The sequence below is a fragment of the Juglans microcarpa x Juglans regia genome, chromosome 5D (genome assembly GCF_004785595.1).
Source record: "Juglans microcarpa x Juglans regia isolate MS1-56 chromosome 5D, Jm3101_v1.0, whole genome shotgun sequence".
NCBI classification, from domain to species: Eukaryota; Viridiplantae; Streptophyta; class Magnoliopsida; order Fagales; family Juglandaceae; genus Juglans; species Juglans microcarpa x Juglans regia.
In genome coordinates this window covers 4,606,377-4,622,085 of record NC_054602.1, presented here as the reverse complement: position 1 = coordinate 4,622,085, position 15,709 = coordinate 4,606,377, and the positions used below count along the sequence as shown (strand labels likewise).

Sequence of the window (15,709 nt, the reverse complement as noted above, 5' to 3'; positions counted from 1 at the left end):
TCAGTGGTATATATATAGATCAATCACATGTGCATGCATTCAATACAATGGTACTAATCTATATGTTTATGCCTGATGGAAAAAATAAAAAAAGTTTAACAAATTACAGTCTCAAGTGGTGGCGTAGCGGTCATGGGATCAGCTGTATATATAGATACACTTGCGAAAAACTCATTGCTGATATCTATGTATTCCCAAGATTAGTCTGACTATGTTCTATAATACTTGATGCCAAGGAGTTTTGATTAGGCTGACTGTGTTTTGCTTTAGCATCTGAAAGCACTCTGAAAGAATTTCTAGCATTGGAACTCCAATGAGATGCCACATTATACCTTTTCGTGGCAATGGAGTTTTCTTTTTTCTCCCATCAGGGAAAAAAGTATACAAAAAGCACTGTCTGAAAGCATTTCTTGCATTGAAACTCTAATCATGAGATGATACATTTTATACTCAATGGCTTGTCCAAAATTTCAGTAAAGAGTAAGGACTGTTAAAATGTGCAAGGGGTTCAGCTTCATTTTTCATGAAGAATTTTACTTCCTTTTGAAAACTACTTTTGTGCAAATGAAGGTTCATTTGGATTAAGAGGGTTTCTAGTGATCGTGACCTGAAGTTGGTGAAGACATTGCTTCTACGTAATCCAGATTTAGTAGCTGGTTCCTCTGTAAAAGTTCCAACAACCAAGTTAAAAACTAGTTTACAACCAGAGATATAGGGTCATTCAAAGAACTCCTCCCATCACATAGAGACCGGACACTGACAGCAGGTGAGCCTGCATGGTGAACAGCAAAACTGCAAAACATTTATCCCGCAAAGTTGATTCAACTGAAAAAAAAAACTATGAAAATGTTGTAACAAAGATGAGTAGCAATGGTATGAATATCTGCTCTTTTAACACGGGTCATTACCCGAGTCTTATATGTCTGCATGAAGTGAAACCAGACAAAGGGTTTCTTATCTACTTGAAATAATCAAGCAATGCAATCAGGTTCTAACAGGGTAGCTTCTCAGCTACCTCCTGGTACAGGTCAAGTGTTTGCTCTTATTGACTTACACAAGATGATGAAAATAAACATATAGAAACCCAATATGAGGAGACCAAGAAGTTAGTGCCTTCCATTAGAGACATGCCGGAAATTATTCTTGCGTTTCAGAAGGCAGTTTCTAGGACCAGGCTCCTGTTTAGGAAGTTCAGTGAAATCCATGAATTGCGTTTTTCGTTGGTTTCTAGCTGTTGAAGAAGAGGAAAATATAAAAGAAAAATCGAAGCTTATAGTCAAGTTCAGGAATCAAACTTTTATCCAGAAAGGCTGTAACCAAAAGGAAATGAAACTATATAATTGCAAACAAACCCTTCTCAGCTTGTTGGTACCCGTCTTGAATTTTCCTCTTTGTAGCTTTAAGTTTTGCTTGGATTTCCACATCATCTAAAGGCTTATGCTGCATGATGAAAAAGTAAAACAGATAATATAGAGATTGACACGTGAAGTTGAAATCTGCAAAAACTTAATAATCAAATTACTTACATCATGTTGACTGGCTGGTGATTCAGTTTTACTGGGTTCAGTTAAATTATTGACTGATTCTCGCAGTATCAGCTGGTACTTCTTCTCATTGCTAGGTGCCATGGTCTTATTGGGAAGCAGTGGCTTCTGCTTGGTATAGTTTTTACTTCCTGGCTGGGGCTTGCTTCCACTTTCTTGATTCTTACCATACTCCATGCTATTTTTAGGATCTTTACAATTTTCATGACTGAAGATTTTAGTCTAAGAGAATAACAGAACAAATATATAAATGATAAAACAAATATCTAATAATTTACTTACTTCCATCATCATCAATGCCGTCAAAGAACTTCGCATCAGGCCAATCAAAGAACACAAAGAAGCAGCTTACAATAAGAACATAACAAAAAAAACCCACAACTGTACTACCCTTGTTTGGTAAGTACCACAGCCATTATGCCAACCTCAAAAACCTAGCAAAGATCTATACCTGTGAGAGCTCTATTGGAGTTTGAGTGGCAAATAAAACCCCTACATCCAATGGAGGAGAAGGGAGACCTTTGCGAACAACAGTGGAAGGGTTAGGGTCTGCAGAACCTTCTGCACAAAAACAATGAGCAAACAAAGGTATCGTATTTCAGTCTGTATAAAGGATAGCTAAATGAAAATGAAAAGCTTTTACAAGGTCCTAGATTTATTACCTGCAACAGTTGCTGCTGCAGCAGCAAGCCAATCCTTGACCATTATCTTCCAACCACTGCAAGAAACAAAAACAGTTAATTTTAAGAGATGTTTCTGTAGTACACTTCTCTAGGGTTTGAACACATTGTACCCTCAATAATTAAGCACCACCATCCGAGGTAGAAGCTGGAGAGTATCTGACAAATTCATGTTAATGTAACTCGTGTCTGAAGGTGAGGGAAGCTTTTTTTTTCCCTTTATCTTTTAAGTTTTAATCCATATCATTTCATCCATTCCCATTCTAATATTTATACAATCTTTGCAACTAAATAGCCCTGTATTGGAAGCTCATTAGAGCTTTATTTAATGTAAAAGCCTTACTATTATTGACTGGTTAGTCCATTCATAAGAAAGATTTGTTCAATGGAGTTCTAGTAGTAGTAGTAGAGGCATTATTGTCCCAGAGTAGAAATGCTGTTTACTGTGAAGTTTCGAATTTCGTAACTAAAATTTCCAAAATGAATTTAATTCATCACTTGCACCCAACACCCACCCATCACCAGGTAACAGGGGGAAAATTTTTATTTTCCAAACTCAAGTATAAAGGTCAGGTACAGTGGATGTCTGGGATTTAGACCGTAAGGCCCTGTTTGGAACTTAGACTGAACTCAGTATAATTTTAAGTCGAGTCTAACATCCAAACACCCAACTCTCAAATCACTAAACTCATATCAACTCAAAACTTCTTTATACGTGGGACCCACAACATTTTTCAACTCAACATATCTTTACACGTGGGACTCACAACTTTTTTCAACTTCCCATAAATATATCTGAACTCATCTTAACATCTAAACACATCTGAACTCATCTTAGGTAGGCCCCACAAAACTCACTCCATCTCGACTCACTACTATTCATAAATAACTCAACTCATCTCAACTCAGCTCAATATCCAAACGGAGCCTAAATCTTAGGAAAGAATGACATGATTAGGTGCCTCACTTTTCTAGTTTCCTCATGTCTTTATGATAAATGTATATATGAAGCTTTACAATCTGACTTGGCACTTCACCATCCCTCTAAGATAAATGTATCAGAATAAAACGTTACAAAAGGAAGAATCTTTTCTCACCTTCTTTCCTTTTTCTACAAGGGACATAATTTTTGGCATATGTTTAACCAGTTTAGACTGCCCTTACAATCTTTTTCTAACTACTTTGGTGTTTGTGCATTGGTAACTGAAACTAGATATCCATTCAGGAAACCGCACTAATGAAAGCCTTCATTGATTAGGAGAAGATCTTGCTTCTAATAAGAGTGGATAATGATGGTAGAATGCATTCCAAAAGCTTGAGTCTTCTAATTACTGCCAAATTAGGAAAATGAGTTCCTTTTCCTCTTCTTTTGATCATCTAACAATAAAATACAGTCATATGCTGATGTTGAGAAGTGGAAAAAAATCGCCATCAGGTTGAAAAGATTTAAGTACTTAAATCAAAGGTAACCTGTGTAAAGTAGCTTAATTTTGTAATCCATAATGTGTCTTGATTGACCTTATATATTTGCTTCATTACACCTCAAATTGTCTAGCATTAGCTTAAGCACACCGTTGAGTTTGCAGAGTTATTTGGCTATGGCACAAACCTGCTAAATTCTTTGATTTCCAATGCTAGATTTAAAATCAATGCAATGCACTTCAAGAGTAAATCATATATGCTGTATCTATTAAAGGAACAGGAAGCCTATCATCAGCCAATAGGCCAGGAGCAAAGGCTCCGGTGCTTAAACGCCTCTCGAGTCCTCTGGAAGGATACGGCTAATAAATGTTATGCACCTAATATCAAAAACTCCGTGGACACGTCATAAAGATCGGTAGGCCATTAAGAGCTCAAAAAAAAAAAAATGGGGCACCTGATGATGTCTGCTGCTAATTTCGGGTCAGTAAATTACCAAAGAGATGGCAGACATAATTCAAAATCCATTCATAAATTACAAAACCAAATTGAGATGTGTATTAACATCAAACAAAGAAGTTGAGTCATAATTAACCTCAATACGCAATTAATACGGAAAATATCACTATCAGATACGACGAGGTAAAAACGATAAAAACAGAACCTTAATTATTGGTATTTTCAGAAAGAAATAAAACAAGAGCATTAAATTATAATCAGTTCAAGTCCATGTATGGGAGGATAACTACTGATGTAAAGAGTAAATAGCTGAAGGCACCAGAAGATACATACCTAATAAGTATCTGTGCAAGCTGACCAATCTGCTTTGACCTGTGAGCTCGAAGAGCATTAACTGCCCTACCTATCATTGTTGTCTGAAGGGAAAAAACTCAAACACACGTGGCATCATAGAAAACTTAATTAAGTTGAAAATACCATGGCGGGGGATAAAATGCTCCATGGAAATGGGATAGTTTCCCAGTGAATCATTACAGGAAAGATCATATGTATTCTAACGTATGGTCTTATCAATCTGAGTTGACGTCATTTTTGACGTCATTTCACTATGTTCGTAAATCGTCATGCACGTGAAGCATTAACCAATTTAAGTGCTATAAGAGACAAAAAAGAGACAAAACAGTTGATCAGAAAAGAATGCAACATATAAGGAATGTTTCCTTTTGAAGTGATAACAAACAGGATTCATAACAAAAGAAACTTAATGGCTTACGTTCATGTATACATAGAAAAATGTCAACAAAAAAGTTGTTATAAATTCAGTTTCAAGAACAGATTAACTCCTTGAGAAACCCAAAGAATTCTTTTGTCCAAGCCGAACTAAAGCAGAAATAACTATGTTTAATATCAATGTGTACATTGTTATAGAGGATGGTAAGACATTGAGACACTGAGTTTTCAAGAAACTCGGAAACTAACCGGACACCACTAAAATTACTCATATCAAGAGTTGTAAACTGCAATTTCAGAATAGACTACTTTTAAGTTCTATAGAAGAAATGAACAGGGAAAAAAACAGTACTTTAAATAAAGACTATATTGAGAGTAATGGTGTTTGGTTTGTTTCTATACAAAGAATAAGCGCGCCATTAGAGGTTTGAATTGTTTAAAAACAGCAAGCTAAGTTAACAACGAAAGATCTAGACGATGAATGATACTCCTTGTACGTGGAGAAAAATCAACATTGATAACCTGAAATGGAGTCCATTTTTACCTGCAGAACCTCAACAGAAAGAACCATCAATTGCAGCCTTCTTAAGGACTCAAATAGCACTGTTTCAGACTGCACCGCAATGAAACAAAGAACAAGCAATTGTAACAAAACAATGAAACAAACTAACAAAGGCACATCTCAAATGTCTTATCTAAGTATACCCTAGAACTGAATTATGCCTTTAAAGCAACAAATCAAACAAACCTCCTCTTGACTATTATCAAGAATCTCCTTGATTCTTCTAACCTCGCCAATAATCTCATTCTCTTCATCAATCTCATCTGTTAAGGCCTCAGCTTCGCTGTAAGTATATTTTCTCACTTGGCTCGTTTTCATCTCTGCATGATCATCCCTACTGCTATCTACCTTAGACTGCCTACCTCCAACAATTTCCAGATCACCAGCACTGCCAGTCAACCCGCTCTTAGCCCTCCCACATGCACATTCACAATTGAGATTTTCATTGTTGGTCTTTTTGGGCACTGCTACCACACTGTGTTCATGGCTGCAACATTGAGTCCACTGGCATGAGTAGAGTTTCTCGGCGATCTGCCCCCTTTGGAGCATGAACTCCTTTGGGTGATCTGTAGCTGCTACCATGATTGCATGGTCAATAATCTCAAAGATACCAGAATCCACTCCTTGAAAGTAGCTTTTCCAGTATTCCAGATTGTTATCTTTCATGGTGATAACCTGAAACAAAATCTATCATCAAATGGGGAATTCTAGCAGAATAGTTTCAATCAAAACTCAAACATCTCACTGTTCTTGTAAAGAAAGTTTTTTGTTAGAAGTCATGAAATACAGATGGGTATTCAGAACTCTCGAAACTTTTCAAACACAGCATCAGTTGATATTGTTTCTTTTATCAAAATCTCACGGTTTAAACCAAAAATGAAAGAGGGTAGTGTGAATTTTCATACCAAAGCCCGTCACATGAAAATCAAGACTGGAAACGGTGGTTTCAAGATTAAAACTTGAAGTAGCTATATAGGACAAGGTACATTGAATGTACATTGTTTTCTCTTCTTCATTTTTTACATGCAGTTGGGCACAGAAGACGTGGCAATTCTCAGATCAACATGAGAAACCAGACGTGACCAAAAATGTGTTACTCTTAACAGATGGAGAAAAAGAGGGTGAAGGAAACGATGGAAATATCTCTTCAGTTTCGGGAGTGACTCGGGAAAAAGACGAAGGTTTGGTGCAAATGAAAAAAAAAAAACTGCCGAAGAAGTTAAAGAAAAATCCAGAGAGATGTCAGAACTTTAAGCAGTTTTGAAAAAAAAAAACCCTATAGAGGAATGCAAGCAATGGTTCTTTGCTGTTATCCTTTTAAGTACTTCCACATATAATCTCTTACTTGCCCAGTTATGGAGAAAATACAAGGAAAGTGAAGTTCGTAAAAGGGATATTGAAGGGAAACGTCTCCATTTTGGACCTCAGTTCCCCACCTAGTAAATGCATTTCCATTAAATGCTACGGCCATTTATGGACTTACTTTTAGTACTAGCATCAAAGATGATGCTGGCCCAATTTTGTGTAAGACGGTACAGCTGAGAACTCCAGGTATTTGACAATACCATCCATAAATAGCTTAGAACTCCAGATATTTGACAATACCATCCATAAATGTAGGGGCCTGGCCAGAGAGGGACTTACTACAGTTCTCTTCTCCTTGCTGTTCCAATGTTTCATTAAAAAGTCTTCTCTGAGTGAAACATTTTGACCTCTCCGTTGCCTGCAATTATAAATGTAGCAGGAGCCAATTTCATGGAAAGAAATACTGTTTTCTGCCCATTAGTTAGTAACAGGGGAACTAATTTAATGTGGTAAAAGATGAATCTCTTCAAATATATAGAGGTAGATTCGATTTTGTATTGTATTCACTATTCAATATATGGATTAAAGATCATTGATGTATGTACAGAAACTTAGATAAAACGGTGACGTACAAAGTACGCTAATTGAAAGAAGCCCATGATACATTTAGTATTGAAATGTTGTGAAATAAGGTTTGCTAAAATAAAAACAAGAAAGAAAGAAAAACACTTCCCTTAATTAAGATTTACACACCCACCACCTGGCTCAAATATCAATAATAAAGTCTCTTTTTTTCATATTATTGCTAAACCCTTATTAATAAACCAATCAGCATTGGACTTGGCTTCCCCCTCCAAATCCAGGCTCCTTAGATTCAACTCGAAAACTTCTGATAAAATGTTCGCTCCAGTACATCCTACAAGGTTGATGAACCGAGCTTGAAAAGCTGCCGCCTTGAAGATAACCCAACTCTTTTCCAAACAATTGTTTCTCAAGAGAATACTGAAATTCTTGTTCCTGTCATGGTCAGTGTCCTGCCAAAACTCTGCCTATTCAAAGCCATTTGAACAATAGTTCTTCACACTGTCTGTTATCTTCAATCTCTAAAGATAGTTTCAACAAGAGTAGTGCTAAATGTATGATAACCTCCATCATAATTTTGTCACAAACTGACCTGATTCTTTATAGGCCAAATTCAAGGAGAATTCTGTCCAAAAATCAAACTTCAATCAAATCCAAAATCCAGGCCAAACTTGTATGCAAACACAGGGTACCCAAACTTCCCAATACATTCAATACATTTCTGTTTATTCTTTCTTTGTATAACTTATATTAGCGGGATAATGAGAAACAAACATAGTCACGTTCCGAAGTTCCCTGTTAGTGCACTTTATCATCTGACCTTTTCCTTATTTACGTTCTTCCTAATATTTCAATCAATGCTGATCTGATCTATGACTTTAGCAGCACTAATATGAAATCCTGGGGCTGCCAAATTAAACTTGGAATGCTTCCCTACTTCAGTTTACCGTTTGCCCCAAGAAGTGCACAACCCAAGGTTAGGACTAGCCCAGAAAATTACACATTCTTACCATAAAAGGAAAAAGAAAACAAACACTCTTCGATTAAATCAGACAGAGATGAGGTTACCATCGACTACCATGCGAACCCATGCATCAGCCCTCTTGATTTTATTTTTTTACAAGTATCAATCAGCCCTCTTGATGAGAATTATTTTCCTGGGATGGGGCATAAGATCCAGGTAACCCATGACGACAAGCTCACAAGGTATTCGAGGCTTGCATGCCGTCAGATGGATACTTCATGAGCGCTGCTCCATGTCTGCACATACCAAACTGCAGAGCAGCTATAGAAACTGTAATGGAATTTCGTCTTGCTTTGATAGAATGGATGGATTTCTCACAGGGATCAGAAAAGCTAATAAGTTCTTCTACATTTCCTGCAATTGGATTCGTTAATGAAGTAATATTGCCATTATTTCCAGTTAAAGTAACGACTGAGGGCTTTGAACCCGATTCAGCTTTTCACAATTTTTCCCACTATAGAGCATTTATCACTACCCCAAAATGATCTGGTAGGAAAAGAGACAGCAGTGATGGAATCTCCAGGCCATGAACAGAAGCCTCAAAGCCATCAACGGCATATTCTAACAACTCGTAATCGCCAGCCTTTCATTAATTTTGAAGAGGAACCTTCCGCTGTCCACGAGAACGACTTCGCTTGAGTCAAGATGCATGCTCAATAACATGAAGGGAAACCATCCTGTAGAGTCCTCAGCGCTACAAAACGTGATAAATAAGAGGAATCGGCCATTGGTTTCCAAGACTTTGCGTGTTTGGGGTCATCGAGATCACTATCAAAATACAGTGAGGCACTTTTCATTAATTTTGAAGAGGAACCTTCATCTTGCTCGCCAGCTTCATGCTCAGAGCATTCACATTACTGGTTGCATTGGATTCGAGGGTATGCGAATTTCAAAACTGAATTATTTAAACTCCTCGCCACCACTTCAAAGCACAAATTACCACTCCCCCCTTCGCCAGAAGGAATGTCTTTATAATCATCATCATCACCATGCACAACAATGTCGGATGCACCTTTCTACTCCAGATTGCCATTTCTCAAAAATTCTTTCCCACTTCTCTTCTCCAAATCACACCACCGTAACGATGCCAATTACCAAGTCCGGCAATGTTCTCATACAGTTAAACGACAGGTTCAAAATACTCCAACAAGGTCAGGCACTCAATCTCCTCCAAATACGAGAACTAGCCGAGAGAGATATTGGTTCAAGGACCTGCGAACCAGCGTCGTAAACGCCATGTCGTTGAATTTGGGCGGGGAGTTATATAATTCAAGCTCCATCAACTTGGAAAACCGCAAGTCCGTTTAACCCGCGCGACGACAATAATTTCGCCTGCAACAGCAAGCAATCCAACCCTTAAGTAAATCAACAATGTCGTTCTCGTCCCCAAAAGGAAACTTCGAAGGGAATAGAGTCTCGTTGCCGAAGAACTTCAAGGCTTACGCTGCAAACCGATCGGTTTTGGGATCAAGTTGAGAAAAATTCTGGTTTAGGGTTCACTGTAGAGATGATGTTAATATCATTTTATTTTTTTTAAAAATGAAATGTTACTATGCCGCTTTTTTATTTTGCTATATTGACGTGACATTACTATAAAAATAATAAAAAAATTTAAAACACAATTTTTTTTTTAAAAAAAAAAAAGAGGAAACGTAAGATTCATTTTTTTTTAGTATAAAATAAATTTAACCTATCAAATTTAATCACATCAATTTTAAAATTTTATTTTTGTAAATTTTTTTTATGAAATACAACTCGATAGGATTTATTTGAAGAGTGAGATGATATGATAATTTTATGAATAGTAATAAATAGTTTGTGAATATTAATAAAATAATTTGAGTTGAATATTTTTTAAGTTATGGAAATGTATAAAGAAAAAGTTAAATAAATAATATTATAAAATTAAAATATTACAATAATATAGTTTTATAATATTATTTTATTTAAGAATTTGAAAAAATTAAAATTATTTTTTATTTAAAAGTTTGAAAATTTTGTAATAATTAGTTTAAAAATTTTAAATTTAAATTTTATTTAAAAATAAAATAAGATGGAATGAAATGATATCAAATTAAAATTTTATATCTCATTTAAAGCCCCAGACCTACCTTAGTCTTTATATGTTAGGACTAACGTGTTTTCTATTCAACATAAACACATGTATTATACATATTCATGTATTATACATATTGAAAGATAAAATGGACCCACACGAAAATCCTAATTCTACCCTTGCAATTGACATCAATAAATAAATAAGGCTAGATATATAAGTTTCGAACGTTCAAATCTCAGCATGCCTCCCTATGTCGGGTTATATTTGAATATTAAGTTGAGTTAAATTGAGTTGGATTAAATTTTTTATAAATAGTAATAATTTGAAAAGATAGAGTGAGCTTTATGAGATTTATTTAAGATAAATTTAAATATGTTTAGATGTTAAGATCAATTTAAATGTATTTATAAGAATTTGAAAAAAGTTACGGTCTCGTACATAAATAAGCGTTGAATTGAAAAAAATTATGTGTCCTATGTGTAAAGAGATTTTGAATTGAAATGAGTTTAATAATTTGAGAGTTAAATGTTTAGATGTTAAACTTAACTTAAAATTAGACTGAACTAAGTTGATTAAGTTGTCTTACTATTTCAAGTTTATTTACATTTTTCATTTGCAAGCGTGTTTGTCACCAACGGCAACTCCGTAAAAAATCTTTCCCATATATTAAATATGAGTAATCCAAACTAGATTTTTTTTTTTTTTTGTTGAGAAAATCCAAACTAGATTTTGTTCTGTATAAAAGCGAAAATGTAAATTAATATATTCCTTACTGCACATACATTGTATGTACATGCATGCTCACGGCAACATGAGTCAAACTGAGATCATTTAAAACCAATCTCCCTTCAATTCTTCAAGGCCCCCCAACTTTAAAAAGCGTAGCATAATCCCAACTTCAACAAGCCTCCGAGTCTGAACTCAACTAGAATAGCCCAGGTTCTGCGGAGAGGCACCCAAAAGTTGGGGTTTTCTGGTTGATGTCAACTCCAAACAAATCATACCACTTTCGCAACCCTTTCAGAGTTCCCTCTAGTCCCAGAACTTTAACCTACAGAACATATCAACAACAAAAACAACGCCTCTATTGCAAGAAGTAGACAACAGAATACCACGGCCTGAAGGGATGATGTTATATAGGATGGAGAGAATAAGCAACTGTCGAACTTGTAGAAGTAGTCTAAGCACAGCTGAGTTGTTGTAGCTTCGCCTACCAGCAGCAATATGACTCTGGAAAACAATCTTCAACCTTATCAGTCCCATCTCTCTTGTTCTCAGCAACAAAATGGTTGCCATTGGAACCTTGATTTTAAATTAACTAAATCTTTCCCTGGAAACCTATATAAAGATGAATCAGAAATCATATGAACCTTGCTTATGTGATAGTTACCATGGTTGGATTAGGATATTTATCTTGTTCCTTCAATCCCAGTCCTAAGATTTTTTAGTTTCCTAATATTGTTTATTGTCCATGCATCATGAGACTATAGCATGTTCCCCTCTCCCATGAGCTGGAAAGAGCATCATTCGTCAGCAATCAATATTGTTTAAATCATATTTTTCGGCAATGTCGAGAATTTGGAGAGAGAACCAAACGAAAGAAATGTTCAGAGCTGAAAAGAAAGAATGTTGGGTAAAGGGAGAAACATAGATGTTTGGAGCAAACCAAGTTTAATAGTGGGCTGCAATACTATAAGAGCACCGTGGACTCAACATAGTTATATTTTAGCTAAAGTTTAATTAGATGGCATAAAAACTCATTGTAGTAGACTCAACAAAGCTACGATATTTTTAACTTTGATCATTTTCACTGGTCAAATTTGTTGAGTCCAAGTTGCTGGCCAAATATTATTTTGGCATAAGAAATTCCCTCTATCGCGTGCTATTCATTTTGGCCGAGCTCACAACTCTAGAAAATTTTTCTTCGTCTCAAAAGCACGAAATGCCCAAATCTTGAACTCATCCACAGAAGGCGGCCAGTCTCTATCAGTCATCATTTCAATGACATGGCATTATTTTGCTGGAGTGCTTCAAGTTCTAGTTCTGCAATATTATGATTAGTTGATGCTAATTTTTTCTTTTAAAATAACGTTAGAAAATTCATGTGTACTCTTTTAATAACGAATAAATATTTAAATTACAATTAGAATTAAAATAAATTAAAATGTCAAAATCAATATTTTAATAAAATAATGATAGATTTGGAAAGTCTGTTATTTGATGTTGTTGAAAATTGACTAGTTAAATTTATAAAAATAAATTCTCTAATCAAATTTTGGTTAAACTTTGTTGAACTCAGTGCTTAGCTCTAACTAATTAGAAAAACTGAAACAACCCAAGAATTCACAATCTTCAAACAGAATGAAAAGACTCCAACATTTCCCTCTTTAATCCAAGAAAAAGTGTGACGAGTTTCCCAAAATATCTGTAACATTGAAAGTACAAAAGAAACTCATTATAATCTATGCAACTACATCCAACGAGCAACTGTGGTGGGAAAGAGGATCCATAATCAATCATTTAGCCATGCAAAGAAACAAAGAATCAGGCGACAAATATGTTCAGGAATAATTAAAAGCCTTTAGCCATAAAGAACCAAAAATTTTCCAATCTAAAAGCATGCCTAATTCAATAACGTTGTAACGTTAACGTTCCTTTCACCCATTAGTATAAGAACAAGACCTGCAACATGATATTACCTGCAGACGTGAAAGGTCCTTTGGGTTTCTCTGATTAGGCGGACGGTGCACCAAGCTTTGCAAATAAGTCTTAACTGAAAATGGCTCAGAGAGCAGGAATGCCCATTAAAATGGGCATTCCTATAACAACCCACTTCCGCTTGGCCATTAAACCAGCGATGGCTTCACTTTGTTGAGCATCCACGTTCAGTATATTTTGTGCCTCATCCACAATGACTCACCAACACTCAATCTTCTTCATAGGGTACTCCTCCGCCCAATAATGTTCGGAAACTAGTGTACTATGGGATGTTAATACAATGTCCTATCTTCGGAGCAGCTCCACATCTCTTTATCCAATTGCCTTCATATAGGTATGCTTTTAAATTTCTGGGATTAACGGGTTCCTTGAGTTGTCTTTCCCTGGTCGAAAGCCCAAAAGATGGACAAACGACCAAACTTGTCCTCCCAAAATTTGTATCAATACCACTAATTTTACCTTTTTTCTGCAGCCCTGAACATTCATCTTGCTGGTTCTTCCCCTCTTACACTTTCTACCACCTCTACCTTCCTCACCCATTTCATCTAAAATTTCCACATATACTATTAGAGATGCATGCACAACATGGCATCACCACTCTCAAATCACCAAATCATCAAGGATCAGAAGGTGCTCGTGACAACATCACAGGAGCTGATTTACAGACACTGTCATCATCAAGTGCACCACCTGCTTGTAATAGTGTTGCTATTAGTTTACTAGAAAGTCCTTCTTATAGCTGAGTTGTAATGTACATTTATGTAATTGTAGAGTTTGTTATGCAGCAGTACAGATTTGCTGTATATTATTCCCTAGTTGGTTAAAGTTGGTTTTCCTTTATCTGTATATAAGGAGCTGCGCATTGTAATAGCAAATTGTCCTTTATGGAATAAAGTTGTCATTCACAGCAAATTCTCTCTCTGCTCTTCTCCTTCTTCCCACTTTCTTCTCTGGTTTTACATTTTAGTTTCTAAATCTTACATATACACTAGCATCGGCGGAAGCAAGAGCACTACCACATTTATCATGAGCATTCAAAGAGAGGAAAGTTAAGAGTCTTGCCCAATTCAATATCATCCGCAAACAACCCACCGCACAGAGGTTCTGGCCGCACATTCGTATGGTATCGGTCAAAAACTCTACATAAGACCCTTTTTCTCCTGATCCCTAAAGGGTGGCAATTCGTCCGAATTCTCCTTATGAACCAACCACCCCAACCCCTACTTCTCTTGCACAAAGAGCTCCGATTTGATCACATCTTCAAGCAAAACCCAACACTTCCAGCAGACCCCTTCATGCTCCCAGTCGAAAACATAATCTTCTGTGTTGACTTGATTCCCATCTCTAATCAAGTTCAACCCACCTCGTGCATAGTGGGCTGGGTCTTGTCCAAGAGGCAAAGCCCCTCAACTAGTCGGTTACCTCGAGCCAGTTCTAGGACAAGACCCAGCATTTCGTGATCACTGACGGTGTCGAAGCAGAGTTCGATTTCCTTTTCCATAATATTGGCCATTAAAATAGCGAGGGAGTTGGGGTATAGTGGATGCTGAGTCTTGGAGGTTCTGTGAGAATTCTTCGTTGCGACTTTCGGGTTCTTGCCAATTGTCAAGGTAGAGCGCTACTGGGTCTTCGTCTTCCTCCATTTTTTTGCAAAGCGGATATTGAGAGAGTGAATCAAAGAGAAAATATCAGAGAAATGTATGAAGAACAAGATGAAGAGTCGATCTTGCTATAAAGAAATAATCTTTCAGTGTGAAAAACATAAAGAGACTTCCATGAGGCGGGAAAACGTAACAGATTGTTAACTGTTTGCAAATCCCACTGGCAATCTCTTTTCCGAATTGAATAATTTTTGTTTTTTTTTGGATTTTCCTAATACAAAGAAATGACTTATCTAACTTAGTTTTTTTCCCAAAAAAATCAAAATAAAATAAATGAAACAAAAAAATATAAATTAGAGTGCTTCGGTCAAAATGGGTTGTCAAGTGTATGCCTACTTAAGTGCCCAAAATTCTATTGTTAAAGAATAGCACAAGTTGTGGCTGGACAACGCCAATAAACATCCCCAACAAATTCATATAAAACACGAAATAAAAAGTAACGATTGAGAAATAGTTATAAAAAATCAGTTCCATATGAGTATTTGGCACAAATAAACAATCCAACGATGTATTGCTATTAATTGCGCTTTATAAGATATCGGTTGAAACAACTGCCGTAGAATATCAGACCAGGTTGTCAGACGGAAGAGCGTGAAGCTCCTCGAAAAACAAGACACAAAATATAGCAGAGCTACGACGGAGCTCGATGGGTGGTGAAGCGTGGCAACAATAGTCTCCAGAGGGCACGTAGGCGGCGCTAGGCAACTTTCTGGTGTAGATCTAAGCTCCAAATTTTATGAACAAAAGTAAAAACATCAACAAAAACAAAAGAGCTAACAAAAAGTGAAGCTGATAGAGATGATAACAGCGAGGAGAGGTGGCGTTGGAGCAGAAATGGCTCTAATTGGGCCACGGGTGGTGGCAAATGGGGCCCACACGACCTCATGTGAGTTGGTGATGCGTGAATGGTGATAGATCTAGCAAAACTTTATTATAATCAATGAGGTCATGGAGATAGGTGGAGAAA

The 15,709-nt window shown here is 36.4% G+C and overlaps 1 protein-coding gene across 1 annotated transcript; it reads right to left on the bottom strand.

Annotated features, from left to right (window-relative positions):
- Positions 1–1,026: 1,026 nt before the first annotated feature.
- Positions 1,027–9,848, bottom strand: LOC121265189 (probable mediator of RNA polymerase II transcription subunit 26b). Its single transcript, XM_041168701.1, has 10 exons — positions 6,877–9,848; positions 5,580–6,068; positions 5,376–5,444; positions 4,436–4,518; positions 2,207–2,262; positions 1,996–2,105; positions 1,827–1,854; positions 1,527–1,735; positions 1,353–1,440; positions 1,027–1,231 (listed from the first exon to the last, which is right to left on the bottom strand). Exons 1-10 carry the CDS (start codon positions 6,889–6,891, stop codon positions 1,107–1,109), a joined length of 1,272 nt encoding a protein of 423 aa, XP_041024635.1. The 5' UTR covers positions 6,892–9,848; the 3' UTR covers positions 1,027–1,106.
- Between the last annotated feature and the right edge of the window lie 5,861 nt (positions 9,849–15,709).

Excerpts from the sequence above, each read along its gene's own strand:
- LOC121265189 (XM_041168701.1), bottom strand. Across the intron at positions 4,519-5,375 it reads TTTCTGTTGAGGTTCTGCAG|ACAACAATGATAGGTAGGGC; the intron begins GTAAAAATGGAC and ends TTTTCCCTTCAG. Across the intron at positions 1,736-1,826 it reads CGGCATTGATGATGATGGAA|ATCCTAAAAATAGCATGGAG; the intron begins GTAAGTAAATTA and ends AAAATTGTAAAG.